This window comes from Periplaneta americana, chromosome 6, assembly GCF_040183065.1.
Source record: "Periplaneta americana isolate PAMFEO1 chromosome 6, P.americana_PAMFEO1_priV1, whole genome shotgun sequence".
Lineage (NCBI taxonomy): Eukaryota > Metazoa > Arthropoda > Insecta > Blattodea > Blattidae > Periplaneta > Periplaneta americana.
The window spans coordinates 65670102-65685174 of record NC_091122.1 but is presented as its reverse complement, the minus strand read 5'-3'; the positions used below and the strand labels follow the sequence as shown (position 1 = coordinate 65685174).

Sequence of the window (15073 nt, the reverse complement as noted above, 5' to 3'; positions counted from 1 at the left end):
CTCCATTCTCCTGTAATTTCATCCCTCTTAGCCCCAAATATTTTCCTAAGAACCTTATTCTCAAACACCCTTAATCTCTGTTCCTCTCTCAAAGTGAGAGTCCAAGTTTCACAACCATACAGAACAACCGGTAATATAACTGTTTTATAACTTCTAACTTTCAGATTTTTTGACAAAAGACTAGATGACAAAAGCTTCTCAACCGAATAATAACAGGCATTTCCCATATTTATTCTGCGTTTAATTTCCTCCCGAGTGTCATTTATATTTGTTACTGTTGCTCCAAGATATTTGAATTTTTCCACCTCTTCGAAGGATAAATCTCCAATTTTTATAGTTCCATTTCATACAATATTCTGGTCACGAGACATAATCATATACTTAGTCTTTTCGGGATTTACTTCCAACCCTATTACTTTACTTGCTTTAACTAGAATTTCCGCGTTTTCCCTAATCGTTTGTGGATTTTCTCCTAACATATTCACGTCATCTGCATAGACAAGAAGCTGATGTAACCCGTAAGTACCATAAACAAAAAACAAATTCAGCGGCGACGCCAATTTCGCAACAGAAAAAGGGTAGAAAACTACTGTTAAAGTAATGGCTGGCAGAGAGGTGGGATCGCATGCCTTGCACATGAGCTTTTAGGTAGGTACACAGACAGAAAGCAAGTTTTCGTAAGGTCTAGTATCAATGAAAGGTTAGGTTTGGTTAGTTGTCATATACGCATTTTGGTCGGTAGATAGATATCCACTTTCCGTTGGTAACGCAATTGTAAAGAATTGATAGTAAGAGTCCACGTGACTGACCACAAAATCTCTGGTCTAAATGTTGGTGACTTGAGGTTATAAATAAACTAATTTTCACCGCAAGTCATAGCTAACACTTCACTATTCAATCTTACTATTCATTTGCTGGGAAGAAGAAATAAAGTATGTCTAGTTAATACATAGGCCTAGGCTATACTTAAAGATGAATTTTCCTTAGGCCTATTTTATCAACCTCTCATATCCTCTTGCAACCTTAATTCTCGGTAAATTTCCCAGGCTTCATTAACATTTATACTGTATGATTGACAGAAAAGAAGTGCAACACTATTCTCACTACTTAAAATGTCATGACATTTTTGGTACACAAGAAATTTCTTCCAAATGGTTATCTCTAATTACTGGACTGATGCCGACAAATGAAAGATAACCTGAATAACAAAATTTATGAACATGCACTACAACATGCGCAATGCAATAAAAGTAAGCTTATCATGCAAATTAAATTAGTGAAAGTGTGATATAGATTAAACACATGACATACAGTACCTTCAAATTCTCCTTTCCATCCAATAACAGAAAACTACCTCCATTGGCCTCATCAAATCTCGTATTGAGTTTCAACGAGGTGAATTCTGTTGTAAGTGTCACATCAGGGGGCAAACTCCCTAGTGACTTGTTTCCCTCAACATAAGGGACTTGCATCAGTCTACTGTGCCCAAGAAGTGAAGGATTGTCAATTGATTCCATGATGGCAGGAGAACTGGCATCAGTCCTCCTGAATGTGCTCGTGCGAGTCCTTTTCAATGGTAATTCCATGGGGGATGTTGCATACAACAAGGCATCATCTTGCTACAAGTAGGATCACAGCGAAAATCATCTAGTGAATCCAAATATCTGTCGAAATAAAATCGGAATTCTTATTACTAAAAGTATTAACGATTTATAAATTAAATCTTCCAATACATACTGTCAGGCTTTGCATTATTCTTTAAAATAGCCCATCATTATATGACTCATTGACAAATTTCTAGCGGAGTTTTCTGTCAAATAACACGCAATTAAATGTTGTTGTAAACAATAACATTAAATCATGACACTGCTCAAAAACGTACATGACACAAAGTTCGGGCATTTATGCCACTATGACCTAGACAGAAAACTTGTAAAACATTTTCACTTACAAACCAATACTGCAATTTTCATTATTTTCGCCAAAGGTTGAGTCATGTGTTCTCAAAGTCAACATTTAACCAGTAGAGGGCGCTTTATTCATGCGATTATTATCGATGTGATGAAATAGTCGATAAACAAATGAGTAATGACAAGTAATGACCACCAACGAGTAGAAACCAATTCCCGTTTTCTTTGATTTAAGGAATTTGTCTTCCAGTACGCTTTCACAATAAAAATACCCTGTCGAATTGTGAACTGCATGTTCGTGTTATAACTGCAAAAAATTAGAGACTGCGAACTAATTACTAATAGCGCAGTCTAGTATATGCAGTCACGAAGGTCAATACGTAGTAAATATGCATCCATAGATAGTTGCTAACCACTAGGATCGCTAATAACGTCTCATTACCAGAGCAGTGTATATTGGAGAGTACCGCAATCTTTTGATCCGACAAATGCCGCCGCGGCAGCCATATTTACTCCTGCGGAGAGACTGTACAACGCAAGACTTGCGTAGGAACAGAGGTTTCTAGTGCGATATTTCATTGTTATCTTGAAGAATGCCGTGTTGTCGTGCAGTTAATCAGTGTGTAATCAATTGTCCATGTACAAAATTAGCATTAGTCACAAACAAGAGGAGGAATATACTTCAATGACTAATTTCTCAATGACATAATATTTTCACTGCGGGCTAAAGCAAGGAGATGCACTATCACCTTTACATTTTAACTTCGCTCTAGAATATGCCATTAGGTAAGTTCAGGATAGCAGAGAGGATTTGGAATTATACGGGTTACTGCTTCGTGTATATGCGGATGACATGAATATGTTAGAGAAAATCCACAAACAATTAGGGAAAACACGGGAATTGAAGCAAGTAAAGCGATAGGTTTGGAAGTAAATCCCGAAAAGACAAAGTATATGATTATATCTCGTGACCAGAATATTATTCGAAATGGAAATGCAATATAAAAATTAGAAATTTATCCTTCGAAGAGGTAGAAAAATTCAAATAACTTTGGAGCACCAGTAATAAAGATAAATGACATACGGGAGGAAATTAAACGCAGAATTAGCATGGGAAATGCCTCTTATTATTCGGTTGAGAAGATTTTGTCATCTAGTCTGCTGTCAAAAAATCTTATATTTCCGGTTGTTCTGTATGGGTGTGAAACTTGGACTCTCACTTTGAGAGAGGAACAGAGGATATGGTTGTTTGAGAATAAGGTAATTAGGAAAATATTTGGGGCTAAGAGGAATGAAGTTACAGGAGAATGGAGAAAGTTACACAACGGAGAACTTCACGCATTGTATTCTTCACCTGACATAATTAGCAACATTAAATTCAGACGTTTGAGATGGACAGGACATGTAGCACGTACCGGTATGGGCGAATCCAGAAATGCATAGCCTATAGAGTGTTAGTTGGGAAGCCGGAGGGGAAAGATCTTTGGGAAGGCCGAGACGTAGATAGGAGGATAATATTAAAATGGATTTGAGGGAGGTGGGATATGATGATAGAGACTGGATTAATCTTGCACAGAATAGGGACCGATGTGGAGCTTATGTGAGGGCGGCGATGAACCTCCGAGTTCCTTAAAAGCCGTAAGTAAGTAATGGCATAATATTTATAATTGAAAACATGAAGGTGGGCAAAAGCGGACGTTAGAAACCATTCCAAACTGGTATAATACTGGTAACAAAAAACAGTTCTTGATTCTCAAGAAAGTTGTCATAATAAAGCGAACTTCAAATATCTTATGCTAGATAGATCCACGCAGGATGCGTTAGAAAATTTATTTTCTACTTTCCATTCCATAAATCCAATCCCGGATGCAAAATAATTCAAAATTGCATTACGATTTCTCAATTTTTCTCATAAACGGAGCATGGAAATTACGCAGTTTGCGATTCTGAACAATTAGTTGCGTTTCTAAGTACAGATGTAAGTAAACCCGAAGCAGAAAGGTCTAGTGAAGATGAATGTGAGCAAAAGGAAATTGATATAGGCTAAATTGTAAATTAATTGAAAACAGAAATATTAACTTGAGTGAACAACAAGCTCTTTACTACTTGTTGGGATCAGTTTTGTTCAAAATAAAACAAAATAAGTTATAGGCATATTGTATTTGTGAAAACTGTTTTTCATCTCTAATAGTAATAACTGATAACAGGGATGAATCTGTAAATTTTATTAGCACATTAGTGACTCTCAAGTCGTACAAGGATATGTCACTTGTATACCCTTGTAAATCTGTAAATGTAGAAAAATGTGTAACGTTGGTAGAAAATGAGTTTACAGTAAAGGATTTGAAGTCTTTAATTATTAACACTTCAACTCATGCGTTCCCAACTTGTCATAATATTTTTGAAAAAGTCTTATCACTGTATTTTAGAACTAGAATGTAGGTCTATTTATTGTTAAGAAAATTGTCTGTTATAGCAAACGCACTACAGCAATCTGCTAAATGGTGGCAGTCGAAGTGTTGGTACGAGAACTGCATAGAAAATTGCTGATGTTATCCCTATTGAAATGGACATTATATAAATAATAAAGTGTTATCTCTAATCAATCATCCCACTATGACAATAATGTTTATTAATCCTCGTCTCCTGTATTCAATAAACCATAACAACATGTATGATATCGCCTTTAATGACCTTCCTTCTAGCATTACTGCTTATGCATCTGTGTCGAGCCAGGAGTAAATATGGCTGCCGCCGCCGAGAATGCGGTACTCTCTAATATACACTCCTCTGCTCATTACAACAATGCGAAATAGTACCGGCACAGTATTGTTCATAGCACCCTCACAACTCAACCTTCGTGATTGTATACATATACTAAATTGTGCTAATAGCCAATAATAGTAATAATAATCAACAATGGATTATATGAGTAACAATATAATATTCTCCCAGTCACTTAGATCATTAAATTCAACTTCAAGTTTATAACTTCCAGAGGGAAATTGTAGCTCATTAAAATTGTAAAGATTTATATGGATCTACAGACCCAGAAACAAAATTTGGGACACCAAACGAGTTAGAAGAGAGATTTCTAACTCATTGCGGGCACCTAAATTTTCCAAGTTACAGTTATAATAACATATTGTGCATTCTCAGTACTTCAAAGCGTTGGTACACACGGGATCGCTTTGGCAGCTATTGAAAATCATCCTCCTTATTCAATTTATTGTTGTCATAGCTCATAAGCTACAAGGCATTTTAAAAGATGCGAAGAAAAGTATTCTATTCCAGTAGATGAACATCTGTAAATCGAACAGTAAAATTTAACGATGGTAAACGAAATGTAACCTGCTTTAAAAAATCATCCACACCAGGATTGCAAGCCTGAACCTTCTGGTCTGCGAGCAAGCAGGATAGCACAGAGCTATCGGAACGATTAAATAGAGGTGTCATACTCGGGATTATCATGTTATAGCCTACGAGGGACGTCGCTAGGGGGGTGCGAAAGGGTGCGCAAGCACCCCATAAAAAATCGGAGCACCCCTTTCCGCACCCCAAAGGCCAATTTATTAACAAAATACTAGGCATAAATTATTTTGAAGAGCAAAAACAAACAAACAATTTCTTGGATGTGAAAAAACAACTACGTCCCATAGTGTATCGTAATGGATGTGATGAGCAATAATAATAATAATAATAATAATAATAATAATAATAATAATAATAATAATAAACAGATGTATAGTATGCGCGCAAGTGCATGAAAGAACATTTTGGATTTTTTAAGTACCACATTTTAGAGCTCGCACCCCATTTTTAAATCTCGCACCCCATCCGCACCCCCCTTGCTCTGATCCTGGCCACGTCACTGTAGCCTACTGCTCGCGTTCGTTTACTGAATAGCTTTTCGTCATTAATTTGACCTTACTTTCATATTAATTTCGTGCTTCTTGCATTAGTTGTGAAAGTAGGCCTATATAAAACTGTTAAAATAATACTGGTTAAAAACCGTTGTTAAATCGTACTGTTATTATTATAATTATCATCATTATTATTGACAGTAGCGGCTCATGAACATTTAATGCCTATACTAAAAGCCAGGTTATGAACCGACGAAACAGGAAGTAGTTGGATGGGCGAGAGGAAAGTGCGGGTTAGAGGGGTAGCCTGTGCAGTGATGACACATTGAGTGTGGGGAATGGAGGGGAGAACGAGAACGGAGCTTTTCATTGGACCTCGCGTGAAAATGTCGTCTGCTAACGAAAATCTGGCAACGGAATCACGGAGACAGTGTAGCCAGTTCATTTGCAGTACCTCGTGCATTACGAGTCGCATTTCGTACCAGCGTCATTAGCTCGTGCTTTCTTAAAAACAGTAATTTTAATTACTAATATTGTTGATAGTGTTATCGAGAACTATATACAGTAGTTATTTTAAACATATCGGTGACAAACGCTGAACATGCTTTGAATCTCGCGCCACTATGTGGCAACAGAGCTCAGAAAGAGACCAACAAAACGTTGCTTCCGGTTTAGTCGGTTCATAACCTGGCTTTTAGTATAGCGCCAAATACAAGGAATAATTAATTGTACCAATATTGACATTTATTATTATTATTATTATTATTATTATTATTATTATTATTATTATTATTATCGTTATTAAACTCACCAAAATATAGGCCTATACAACTTTGTATAAAATCCAGATAAATTAGAAAAAAAGAACGGGCTTGTCGGTTAATAGACTGGCTTTCCGTCAGTAATGTAACGTAATAGTAGGACGAGTTGAAACATCAGTCAACAATGATAGAAACATAGTCAACAATCATTAGTTCTTTTTTACTTATTTTACGTACTAGTTTTTCATGAACTTGTAAAAATTTCTATGGTTAAGTACTCTTTGTCCCTTGTGGCAGCTCACGAATGGTGAGAAGATATATAAATTTTTAGCATGCAATTAAGGAACTTGTTTTGGATAAATTTTAGAAGTACGTATTTTTAAATGCTGTTGACTTGATTAAGTGCTTTTTTAACTTTTTAAGTCTTTATCTAACTCAGAACTGAAGTGAACTAATTCACAAAACACCCCTATTTTCTGAGTCGTCGGATTAATCGTGCCTTCTTAATTCTAAATCTGCCGCATAAAATTTTATACAGTGTACACTTTATTATTAAATTTAGGACATACTTGTTTTCCCCAACGTGCTCGTTGTTTTTTGCAATCGCGAGTTTGTAGTGTAAGTTTAACTGAATTTCAGTATTCGCTTTAACCAGCATAGACAAACTAAAGACGTTATTCATATGAATCTTTGACCTAAGTGTAGTAAATCTGTAACACCCAATTTTTAACTAGTAATGTTCACCTCGGAACAGAACACACGGGAAAAAGAATAACGAATTCTCCATATCTCATCCACACAACCAGTTGATTTTCATAATAAACATCCAAGTTGAATTTGCCAGATGTTAACTTCAGCACTTTGCCGTTTTTGGTGAATATTTAAATGCCGTATAAGTCAATTACTGGTATTTAATACAAAATTAGTTTTAATATGTTTATATTGAAAGTGGAGATTTTAATAAAGTGATAACTGAATTAAAGTTCTTGATGCCTGGGAAGATCTCGACCAAGATAGGGGATATTTCTGCCAGCTCGTCGATTTCATGCCTCATAGGATCAGAGCAATTGCAGAAGTAGACATGTGGTGGACGAGGTATTAGGTTCACCATTTTTGTTTTATCTTTTTTTCATTATTATGGTTGCTTTTTTTTATCTGGAAGACAAATTGGATCTTCCAATTGATTTTTCGGCTCCGTCAAGCCAAATAAAATCCCACAAGAGATCGGAAATAATTATTCCACATACGAAAACAAACAAAATGAAACTTCGATCGCAGGGGTCTTAAAAAAATTCGTGTGCCGCCAATGTGTCCCGAAACACATACTCTTCTATACGACAGTCAGACAACTTAACAACCTGAGCTATTATGACGAGACAGAAACCCTCTCCTCTTCGCAGCATGTCAATCTCCTCACGATCGACGATCCGGGTCCAATGTTATAGTGGCAGTGAACGTTGTGAATCGCGCTCTGTGAGAATGTTCAAGAGTCGGCCCAAATTTTGTACAATCAAATGATGCTATTATATCACCAACGAGCTAGAAGTACAGTAAGTAGTAGGCTACTTGAAAAATAGGAACTCTATACTACAGTCTACATCTACATCTACCGCAGTCGCTATGTATGCGAATGTGACACAGCCGAAGGCTTCACTGGCCCCATGTTTTTGATGCCTGGCAAGATATAGCACTATGCATCATAACTCTGAAAGTAAAAATTTGCGGGAAAAGTTGTATAGAACTTTTTAGTTTTATTTTTACCTCTACATTACACCCACAAAGGTATTTATGAATTACCGGTACCTCCATGTATTGTCGGTCCCTATCACCACGGCATGGCGGATCGAGGAGACGGCCTCCAGATATGGAGGGTAGCTGTGAATATATTGAATAAGCAGTCGCGGACAGCCGATGAGGGGTGGTCCTCCAGCTTGGGGGTTGGGCGAAGGGCTAACAACCCTTCACCGTAAAAAACAGGTTGTTACGAATCCTTCAAATAAGCCTCGGAATGGGACTGATTCTCTGGCACGACCACAGCAAAGGAATAATTTTGCTCAGGATAGGGACCAATGGCAGGCTTATGTGAGGGCGGCAATGAACCTCTGGGTTCCTTAAAAGCCAGTAAGTAAGTATTTATGAATTACTTGTATGCTATTAAATAAAGGACACTAACTTACAAAATATGAGTCTACTGAAAATTTTTAGTGGTTTTGTTCACCTGCTACTTCTTCTAAAGTATGGTACCTAAATCTCATTTTCAGAGTAGGCCTATGTGACACTTTAAAAGATTGGGTTATACAGAAAGTCACATATATTTAAAATACAAAATCAAGCCTTCTTGCACTCTCATAGTCACAGTATCATATCACTGCCACAACTGAAAGCAGGTAACTTTGTACATATAATGTCTGGAAAGAAATTACTGGTATCCATTATTTAAGTATTGATGATGGAAGAAACTCAAGCCAATAATCGAAACGGTCATACTAAGTGGGTGACAGGGTCTGGTCATTACGCAGGCATAGAGACCATGGTGAGTTTGATATAACTAAACTCCCAGTAGAGAATGAAGGAAATTTTATAGCTACTATAGGAGCTTGCGTAAATGCGAGAAACTGTGTTTACGAACCATTTTGTAGTTGTGGTAGAAATGCTACTTATGTAAGTTGGAATGTCCAAAACCAATTCAGAGAATCTCTTGGCTAGTAAACATATTAACATTTGACGCTATTTTTGGGAATTTAAAAGTACCGTAAAAGTTGTGTATGTAATCAGTTTTTATAACTTAACAAAAATTGTCGTTTGCATGAAATTCTCGTACATTTGGCGCACGAGACAACCCTGTTTTCGTATCTCGTATGAACCACTGAAATTCATCTCATTCTTCAATTAAAAGAAAAAATAGTTTGAGATGTGCCAGTGCAAGATCTTTCTCAGTTATTTCAGATGAGACTAGTGATATGTCTTCTGTTGAACAATTTTCTCTTTGTGTGCACTACGTGAAAGATAATGGCTTGAAATGATAAAAACACACACACACACACACGTAAGTACACAAACAAAAAAAAACATACAAAAAAAAAACGCACACACGCTCGCGCGCGCACACAAAAAACACACACGCGCGCGCATTTTACAGTTCTTTTTAACTGGTTATTTCATGACGCTTTATCAACTGCTATAGTTATCTAGCGTCTGAGTGAGATGGTGATAATGCCAGCAAAATGAGTCCAGGGTCCAATGCCGAAAGTTACCCAGTATTTTCTCTTAATGGGTTGAGAGAAAATCCCGGAAGAAACTTGTCTCAACCAGGATTTGAACCTGGGCCCGCTCTTTCATGGTCAGGCATTCTAACCATTATACCACAGTGGTGGATTTTTACAATTTATGCCTCTAGAGCAGACCTGCAGAACTATAGTTCCTCAGAGCGACTGCCTTTGTACCCCTTCTACCCATCCACCTTTTCTATCAGTGCACTGCAGTGTGGTCATAGCATTCTAGTTGCACTTGGCTATATCAACATTCATCCTCGCGGCATGGCAGCAGGTACACAAAACACGTACTGCAGTTTGAAGAGAACTGGAACATGGCAAAATCTATACCCGCGTAGAAATACAAGGAAATGGGAATATGATTATTTTGTTGTTGAATACGAAAGAATTGCTTGTTTGCTGTATCCCATCCAATTTATTTCTACTCGTCATTTCAATATTAAACGATATTTCAACACAAAGTCCATATTAAGAATTATGGAATAGACAAACTTTCGGGTATGTTCATTATTACGAACTGTATATTGATTATTTATTTATATACTGTTAAATTAAAGACATCACTCGTTGTGTTCATTTTGTATAGAAATGAATAGTGACATTTATATTAACTTTCGAAGTTCATTGCTTAAATGCTACAAAATTCAGGGGCGAATGCTAGTCACGAAAGTTAGGCTTGCTCTTTTATTCATAGGGAAGATGGGAGGATATAATAATTCATAATTAATAAAAATAATCAGACCCACATAAATAATTTATTTTATAATTATGAAATCATTATGAATCATGGATCATATTCGCTTATCAGATATAGAAGTTAGATATACTATAACAAACATGGCCAACAAAACAGTTTATTTAGTTTTTTCGACCCTGCCAACCAATGCATATTGTTGTATTGAGCTGCACTGAACGAGCGCACATATTCTCTATGTCTGTCTTCTCTTGAATAGTCCTTCGGGAAAATAGATTTAATGATGTTTCAATAACACACAATTCCGAACTCATTGCAATACTTCAAATTAGTGTTTAAGAATTAATAATACATGCAGCAGCTAACATATGCATTCCGCTCATACAATTACATTGCACTCGCAAATCACAGTAACGTTAAATAGTCGTTGGTGTAGCTCTCGGACCAGAGCTTCAAACAACACATAACAGAAGCATGTGCGCCTAGGACGGACTAAGGAGGAAGGCACTTGCGCGCGCATCATATTCTCGCTATTTCTACGTCTTTCCTGTAGCTCCGAGAAACGAGCAAGCGTTGCGATACTTGCAGTGTGCAACCTGCGGATGGTATTACGCCTATAAAGTATTCAAAAAATCAAAATAAATTTTAATGTACGTAATCCCATTTTGAGAAATACACATTCTACGAAAATATTGGGCTTGCGCAGCAAGCATAGCATGCCCTGAGAAATCGCCCCTGCTACAAATTTATGTTTCCGTAGGTGATGATAGAAGGAAAGTTTTGGAAAATCTAAAGCAGGCTAGGTGCAAAGAAATCTCAAAGAAACTACCGACAGAAAATCTAGCACAATCGTAAACCTTGAAACAATGTAACGCATTATAAATACAATGACTTTATTACAATCCGTTTTGAAAATTACAATGCCGCCACTGATGGACCTTCCACACGCAAAGAATGTCAACTCTGGACAGAAGTCGATCATCCCCAATAGAAGTGGAATGAGGCTGATGTCGTATTTCCCCTACTTAAGGTTCTGCAGGCCTGTTCTAAAGAATGTAAAAGGTAAAAGTTTAGCACAAACAATTGGATGGGCTAAAAGAGTGTAATATCACAACACAGACTATCTAAGAGGTCAAGGGTAAGATGGGGCCGCTGCCATGAGTGGCCAAACTATTCACCTTGGGCTCGTTATGACATGGTCTCGTGCTACCGACAGAAGCGTTGCAAGTGCTTTCAGTCAGAATATACAGGGCTGCCAACATTTAAAGACTGTTAAATTATAAATATCACTAAGGCATCACTAAAATCGCCTGTAGAAGTAGAAAGTACTCGAAATTAACTTGAGAACGAAACATTCTTTCCATTTTACTGGAAATACACTAGAAAAATCTGGTTTTGGGGGGTGCACTACTGAGTAGTGAAAAGATACATCAGTTAAACAGAAAAAGAGATACAAAAAGAGAGTAGAGACAATGAGAAATGACAGGCAGACGATATTAGATATTGCATTCCGCATAAAAATAGCATTTTTATTCATAGTGTTTGCTCTTCCACAGTCTCAATGATAAATAGTTTTGTAATGTTACTGTAAGATCAGGAGTTAAAAAAATGACCATAACTGAATGAAATAAACACATTATGTCAGATGTGTTAGAAGTCTACTTCCAACAGAATAAAATACTTACCATAAAAACACATTTACTTCTAAAATTCCTTCATAAAAAATCTTAAAATGAAGCACTGTTCACTAAATGCTTTATTGTGGGATTCATAGGAAAATAATAAGTACTTTTACAAACAATATAAACAACACAGATATGTATATTGTGTTTGTTTGATGAAAAATTTAACAAGATACTGATCAATATTACTACCATAATTCATGATTTACAATAGAATAGTCATGAATCAAATGATTTATATATATATACATAACCAACACAGTCTCCACTTGTCCTATCCTAGTTTCAAACAAATTGCTTGCCACCACCAGTACCATTACAGTAACCAGTATGTTTATTTCCTCCAGTTAAATCTGTACATTTTCAGTCCAATAAGATGACTTTCCATAAGGAACATACATTAGAAAATAAAGATTACAAGAAATTAAAACTTATTATAGGCACAATGTACACGTCATAATAGTCGGTATTGGTACATTTTGAAAACTACATCAAGAAGTTTTTCCTTTCTCAAAATTTTTCACATGTCAGGCAATATAAATGTCTGAATCAAGGATTTGTTACACTCAGAACTGTTTTCCATAGTTTCGGCATGTGCGTAAAGATTGTATTTATGTGCTTTCTCTTTTTTTTTATTTTAATACAGTTAAACAATATAATATATTGTTTTGCATAAAACGAAATTGTTCTCAGAAATCAAAGACATCTCATTCCTTCACTGTAAATTTGTAAGGGTGATCTCTGAATTTAATTACATTATTCAATATTTCTGAATTTAAGATTTTATCATATTAATGCACCTACTTTTACTATTAGTTGCCGACATTAATACGTCACCAAATTTTATAGTAGTATGCTTTTCAAACACAATAATTCCTTTATATATTTTAATTCGGCATTCATATGGTTTGTGTTTTCAACGTCTCTGATATATCTCGTACTGATAGGTGAGCTAAATGAAAAGGTTATAATGAAACAACACACAAAGTGGTAGTGGTACAGGTATTGATGTGAGTGATACCAGAGTTAGATGATTAACAGAGATGTTACCCGTACCTATATCTAAGTTGCAATACATTAATGTGTGCAAAGTCAACAAAGTATATCTACTTTTAGAGTTTAGGAACATTTTATTCGTAAAAAGAAAAAAAAAAAACAGAAATATTCCATTATCATAATTACGATATCAAGAATAAAGATGAATTTGTACCTGTATAATTCTCTATAAGAAATTGCAATTCCTCTTTATTTAATTTTTATTCCGAGTAGATTCGTAAGATTTTAAACTATGAATGTACACACAGTTCGCATAAAAGAGAATGTAAATCCTATTAAACAATGCTCAAAATCTTTAGGAGAGATTGTAATGTAAGATATGTGCATTAAGTTTAATATCAAACTATTTTATTTGAAAATCAAGATATCGTAGCTGCACTTCCAGAATCTGCTATGTGTTTTTAAAAATATTTTGTAGAAGTAAGAAGAATGCACTGTCATTTAATTCCCTTGATTTTCAAAGCTACCTTCGGTATAATTTCAATAAGAATGACTGAATTATATAGAAAATAGCTTTGAAAACCAAGAGAATTAAAAGAGACAACGCATTTTTCTATCTCCTGCAAAATCTTTGTAAAAACACATAGCGGATTTTGGAGGTGGAGCGACGATATATTTAATTGCACAATTAGTACTTGCTCAAATTATCTGTTAACTTTGCAAATTTCTAAACATTGAATCAAATAATTTAGCTTAACTTATCAATTTTTATTTTAAACTACACCAAAGAGGCAAAAATTATTTGGCAAATAATATGAAATTCTAGTTAGTTTATTCTATCACATTATGACCTGGCAATGGTATTGCTGGTTTTATTTTAATTAATACCGGTACCGGTAATTTATAAAACCGGAAAGATATGATGAAATGATTACAATAATTTTAATCATTTTGACATCCTAGAAATTACCTTAGATATAATTTCAGCCTTGTTAGGAAGATTAAACTAATTATTCGTACATTAGAGAATGTTAAAAGCATAACGATTAATGAATATAATCAGGCAATCTATAACATTACGCTCATCAAAAGATAAAAAAATAATAAAAATAAGTATGAGTTCGGTTTCTTAAGTGATACAAAACAATTGCTATATTCGATGTTGGATGTATTTGAATAATAAAATTCGTTATAGAATAAAGATTAAAAATCTGGTTGAGTAAAACAGAAGCTATTGATAGATCTGTATCTCAGTTAGCAAGAGTGTATATACAGGGTGATTCCAGAGGAATACTAAATGTTTTAGGGGATGATAGTATGGCAGTAAAAAAAAGTTCATATAAACATGTCCAATTTTTAACGAGTAATGTAATGGAGATACAGCTGTTTGAATGTTATGCATAACAAGCAGTGCTGTCATGGTCATTTTTCTATTGGCCATACACCTTGTTTTCTCCCTTGCAATATATTTTACTCTCCTCTCTCTTTCTCTCCGACTGTCATTTAATGATTTTCTTAATATTAAAGAAGTAAAGAAATTGTTTTGCTTTACATTTTAATTGTACAACAAGCTTGATTCAAAGAATACACCATGTACCCCCACCGTAGATGCATACTTGTCTTAATGAATCATGTAGTATTTGCAGCACTTCTTGTTTTTCAATCATTATTGTATATAATTCTGGATTTCAATGCTGCAGAGGTGGACAATTTTTGTTTATGAACATCAAACAAATTACATTAGGAACAGCAAGAGATGATCTAAGATCTGTAAATATCTCAGTGTACAAAACTTAGGCACCCATATGCCGTATGGCTCCATACAGACAAAATTTTCTTTTCCCCATATGATTAATTAAAATGTATGGCCCCATTTGGCCTCCATGACAGCACTG

General features: G+C 35.4%; 1 protein-coding gene and 1 long non-coding RNA gene across 4 annotated transcripts in view; one reads left to right on the top strand and one right to left on the bottom strand.

The window, feature by feature from the left end:
* The window catches only part of LOC138701400 (zinc finger FYVE domain-containing protein 1-like), a 58604-nt gene extending 56558 nt beyond the window's left edge, over nucleotides 1–2046 (bottom strand). For 2 of the 3 annotated variants that reach the window (XM_069828258.1, XM_069828256.1), the window contains exons 1-2: nucleotides 1952–2046; nucleotides 1317–1664 (exon numbers count right to left, since the gene is read on the bottom strand). In XM_069828258.1, coding sequence (XP_069684359.1) covers nucleotides 1317–1586 — 270 coding nt within the window. In that variant the 5' untranslated portion in view covers nucleotides 1587–1664; nucleotides 1952–2046. Of the gene's footprint in view, nucleotides 1–1316; nucleotides 1665–1882 lie in introns of all 3 variants that reach the window. The other variant, XM_069828257.1, reaches the window with a different exon arrangement.
* A 366-nt stretch (nucleotides 2047–2412) lies between these two features.
* The window catches only part of LOC138701399 (uncharacterized), a 35278-nt gene continuing 22617 nt past the window's right edge, over nucleotides 2413–15073 (top strand). The window contains exon 1 of the long non-coding RNA XR_011332540.1: nucleotides 2413–2696. This is a non-coding gene — a long non-coding RNA (uncharacterized lncRNA). The remainder of the gene's footprint in view (nucleotides 2697–15073) is intronic.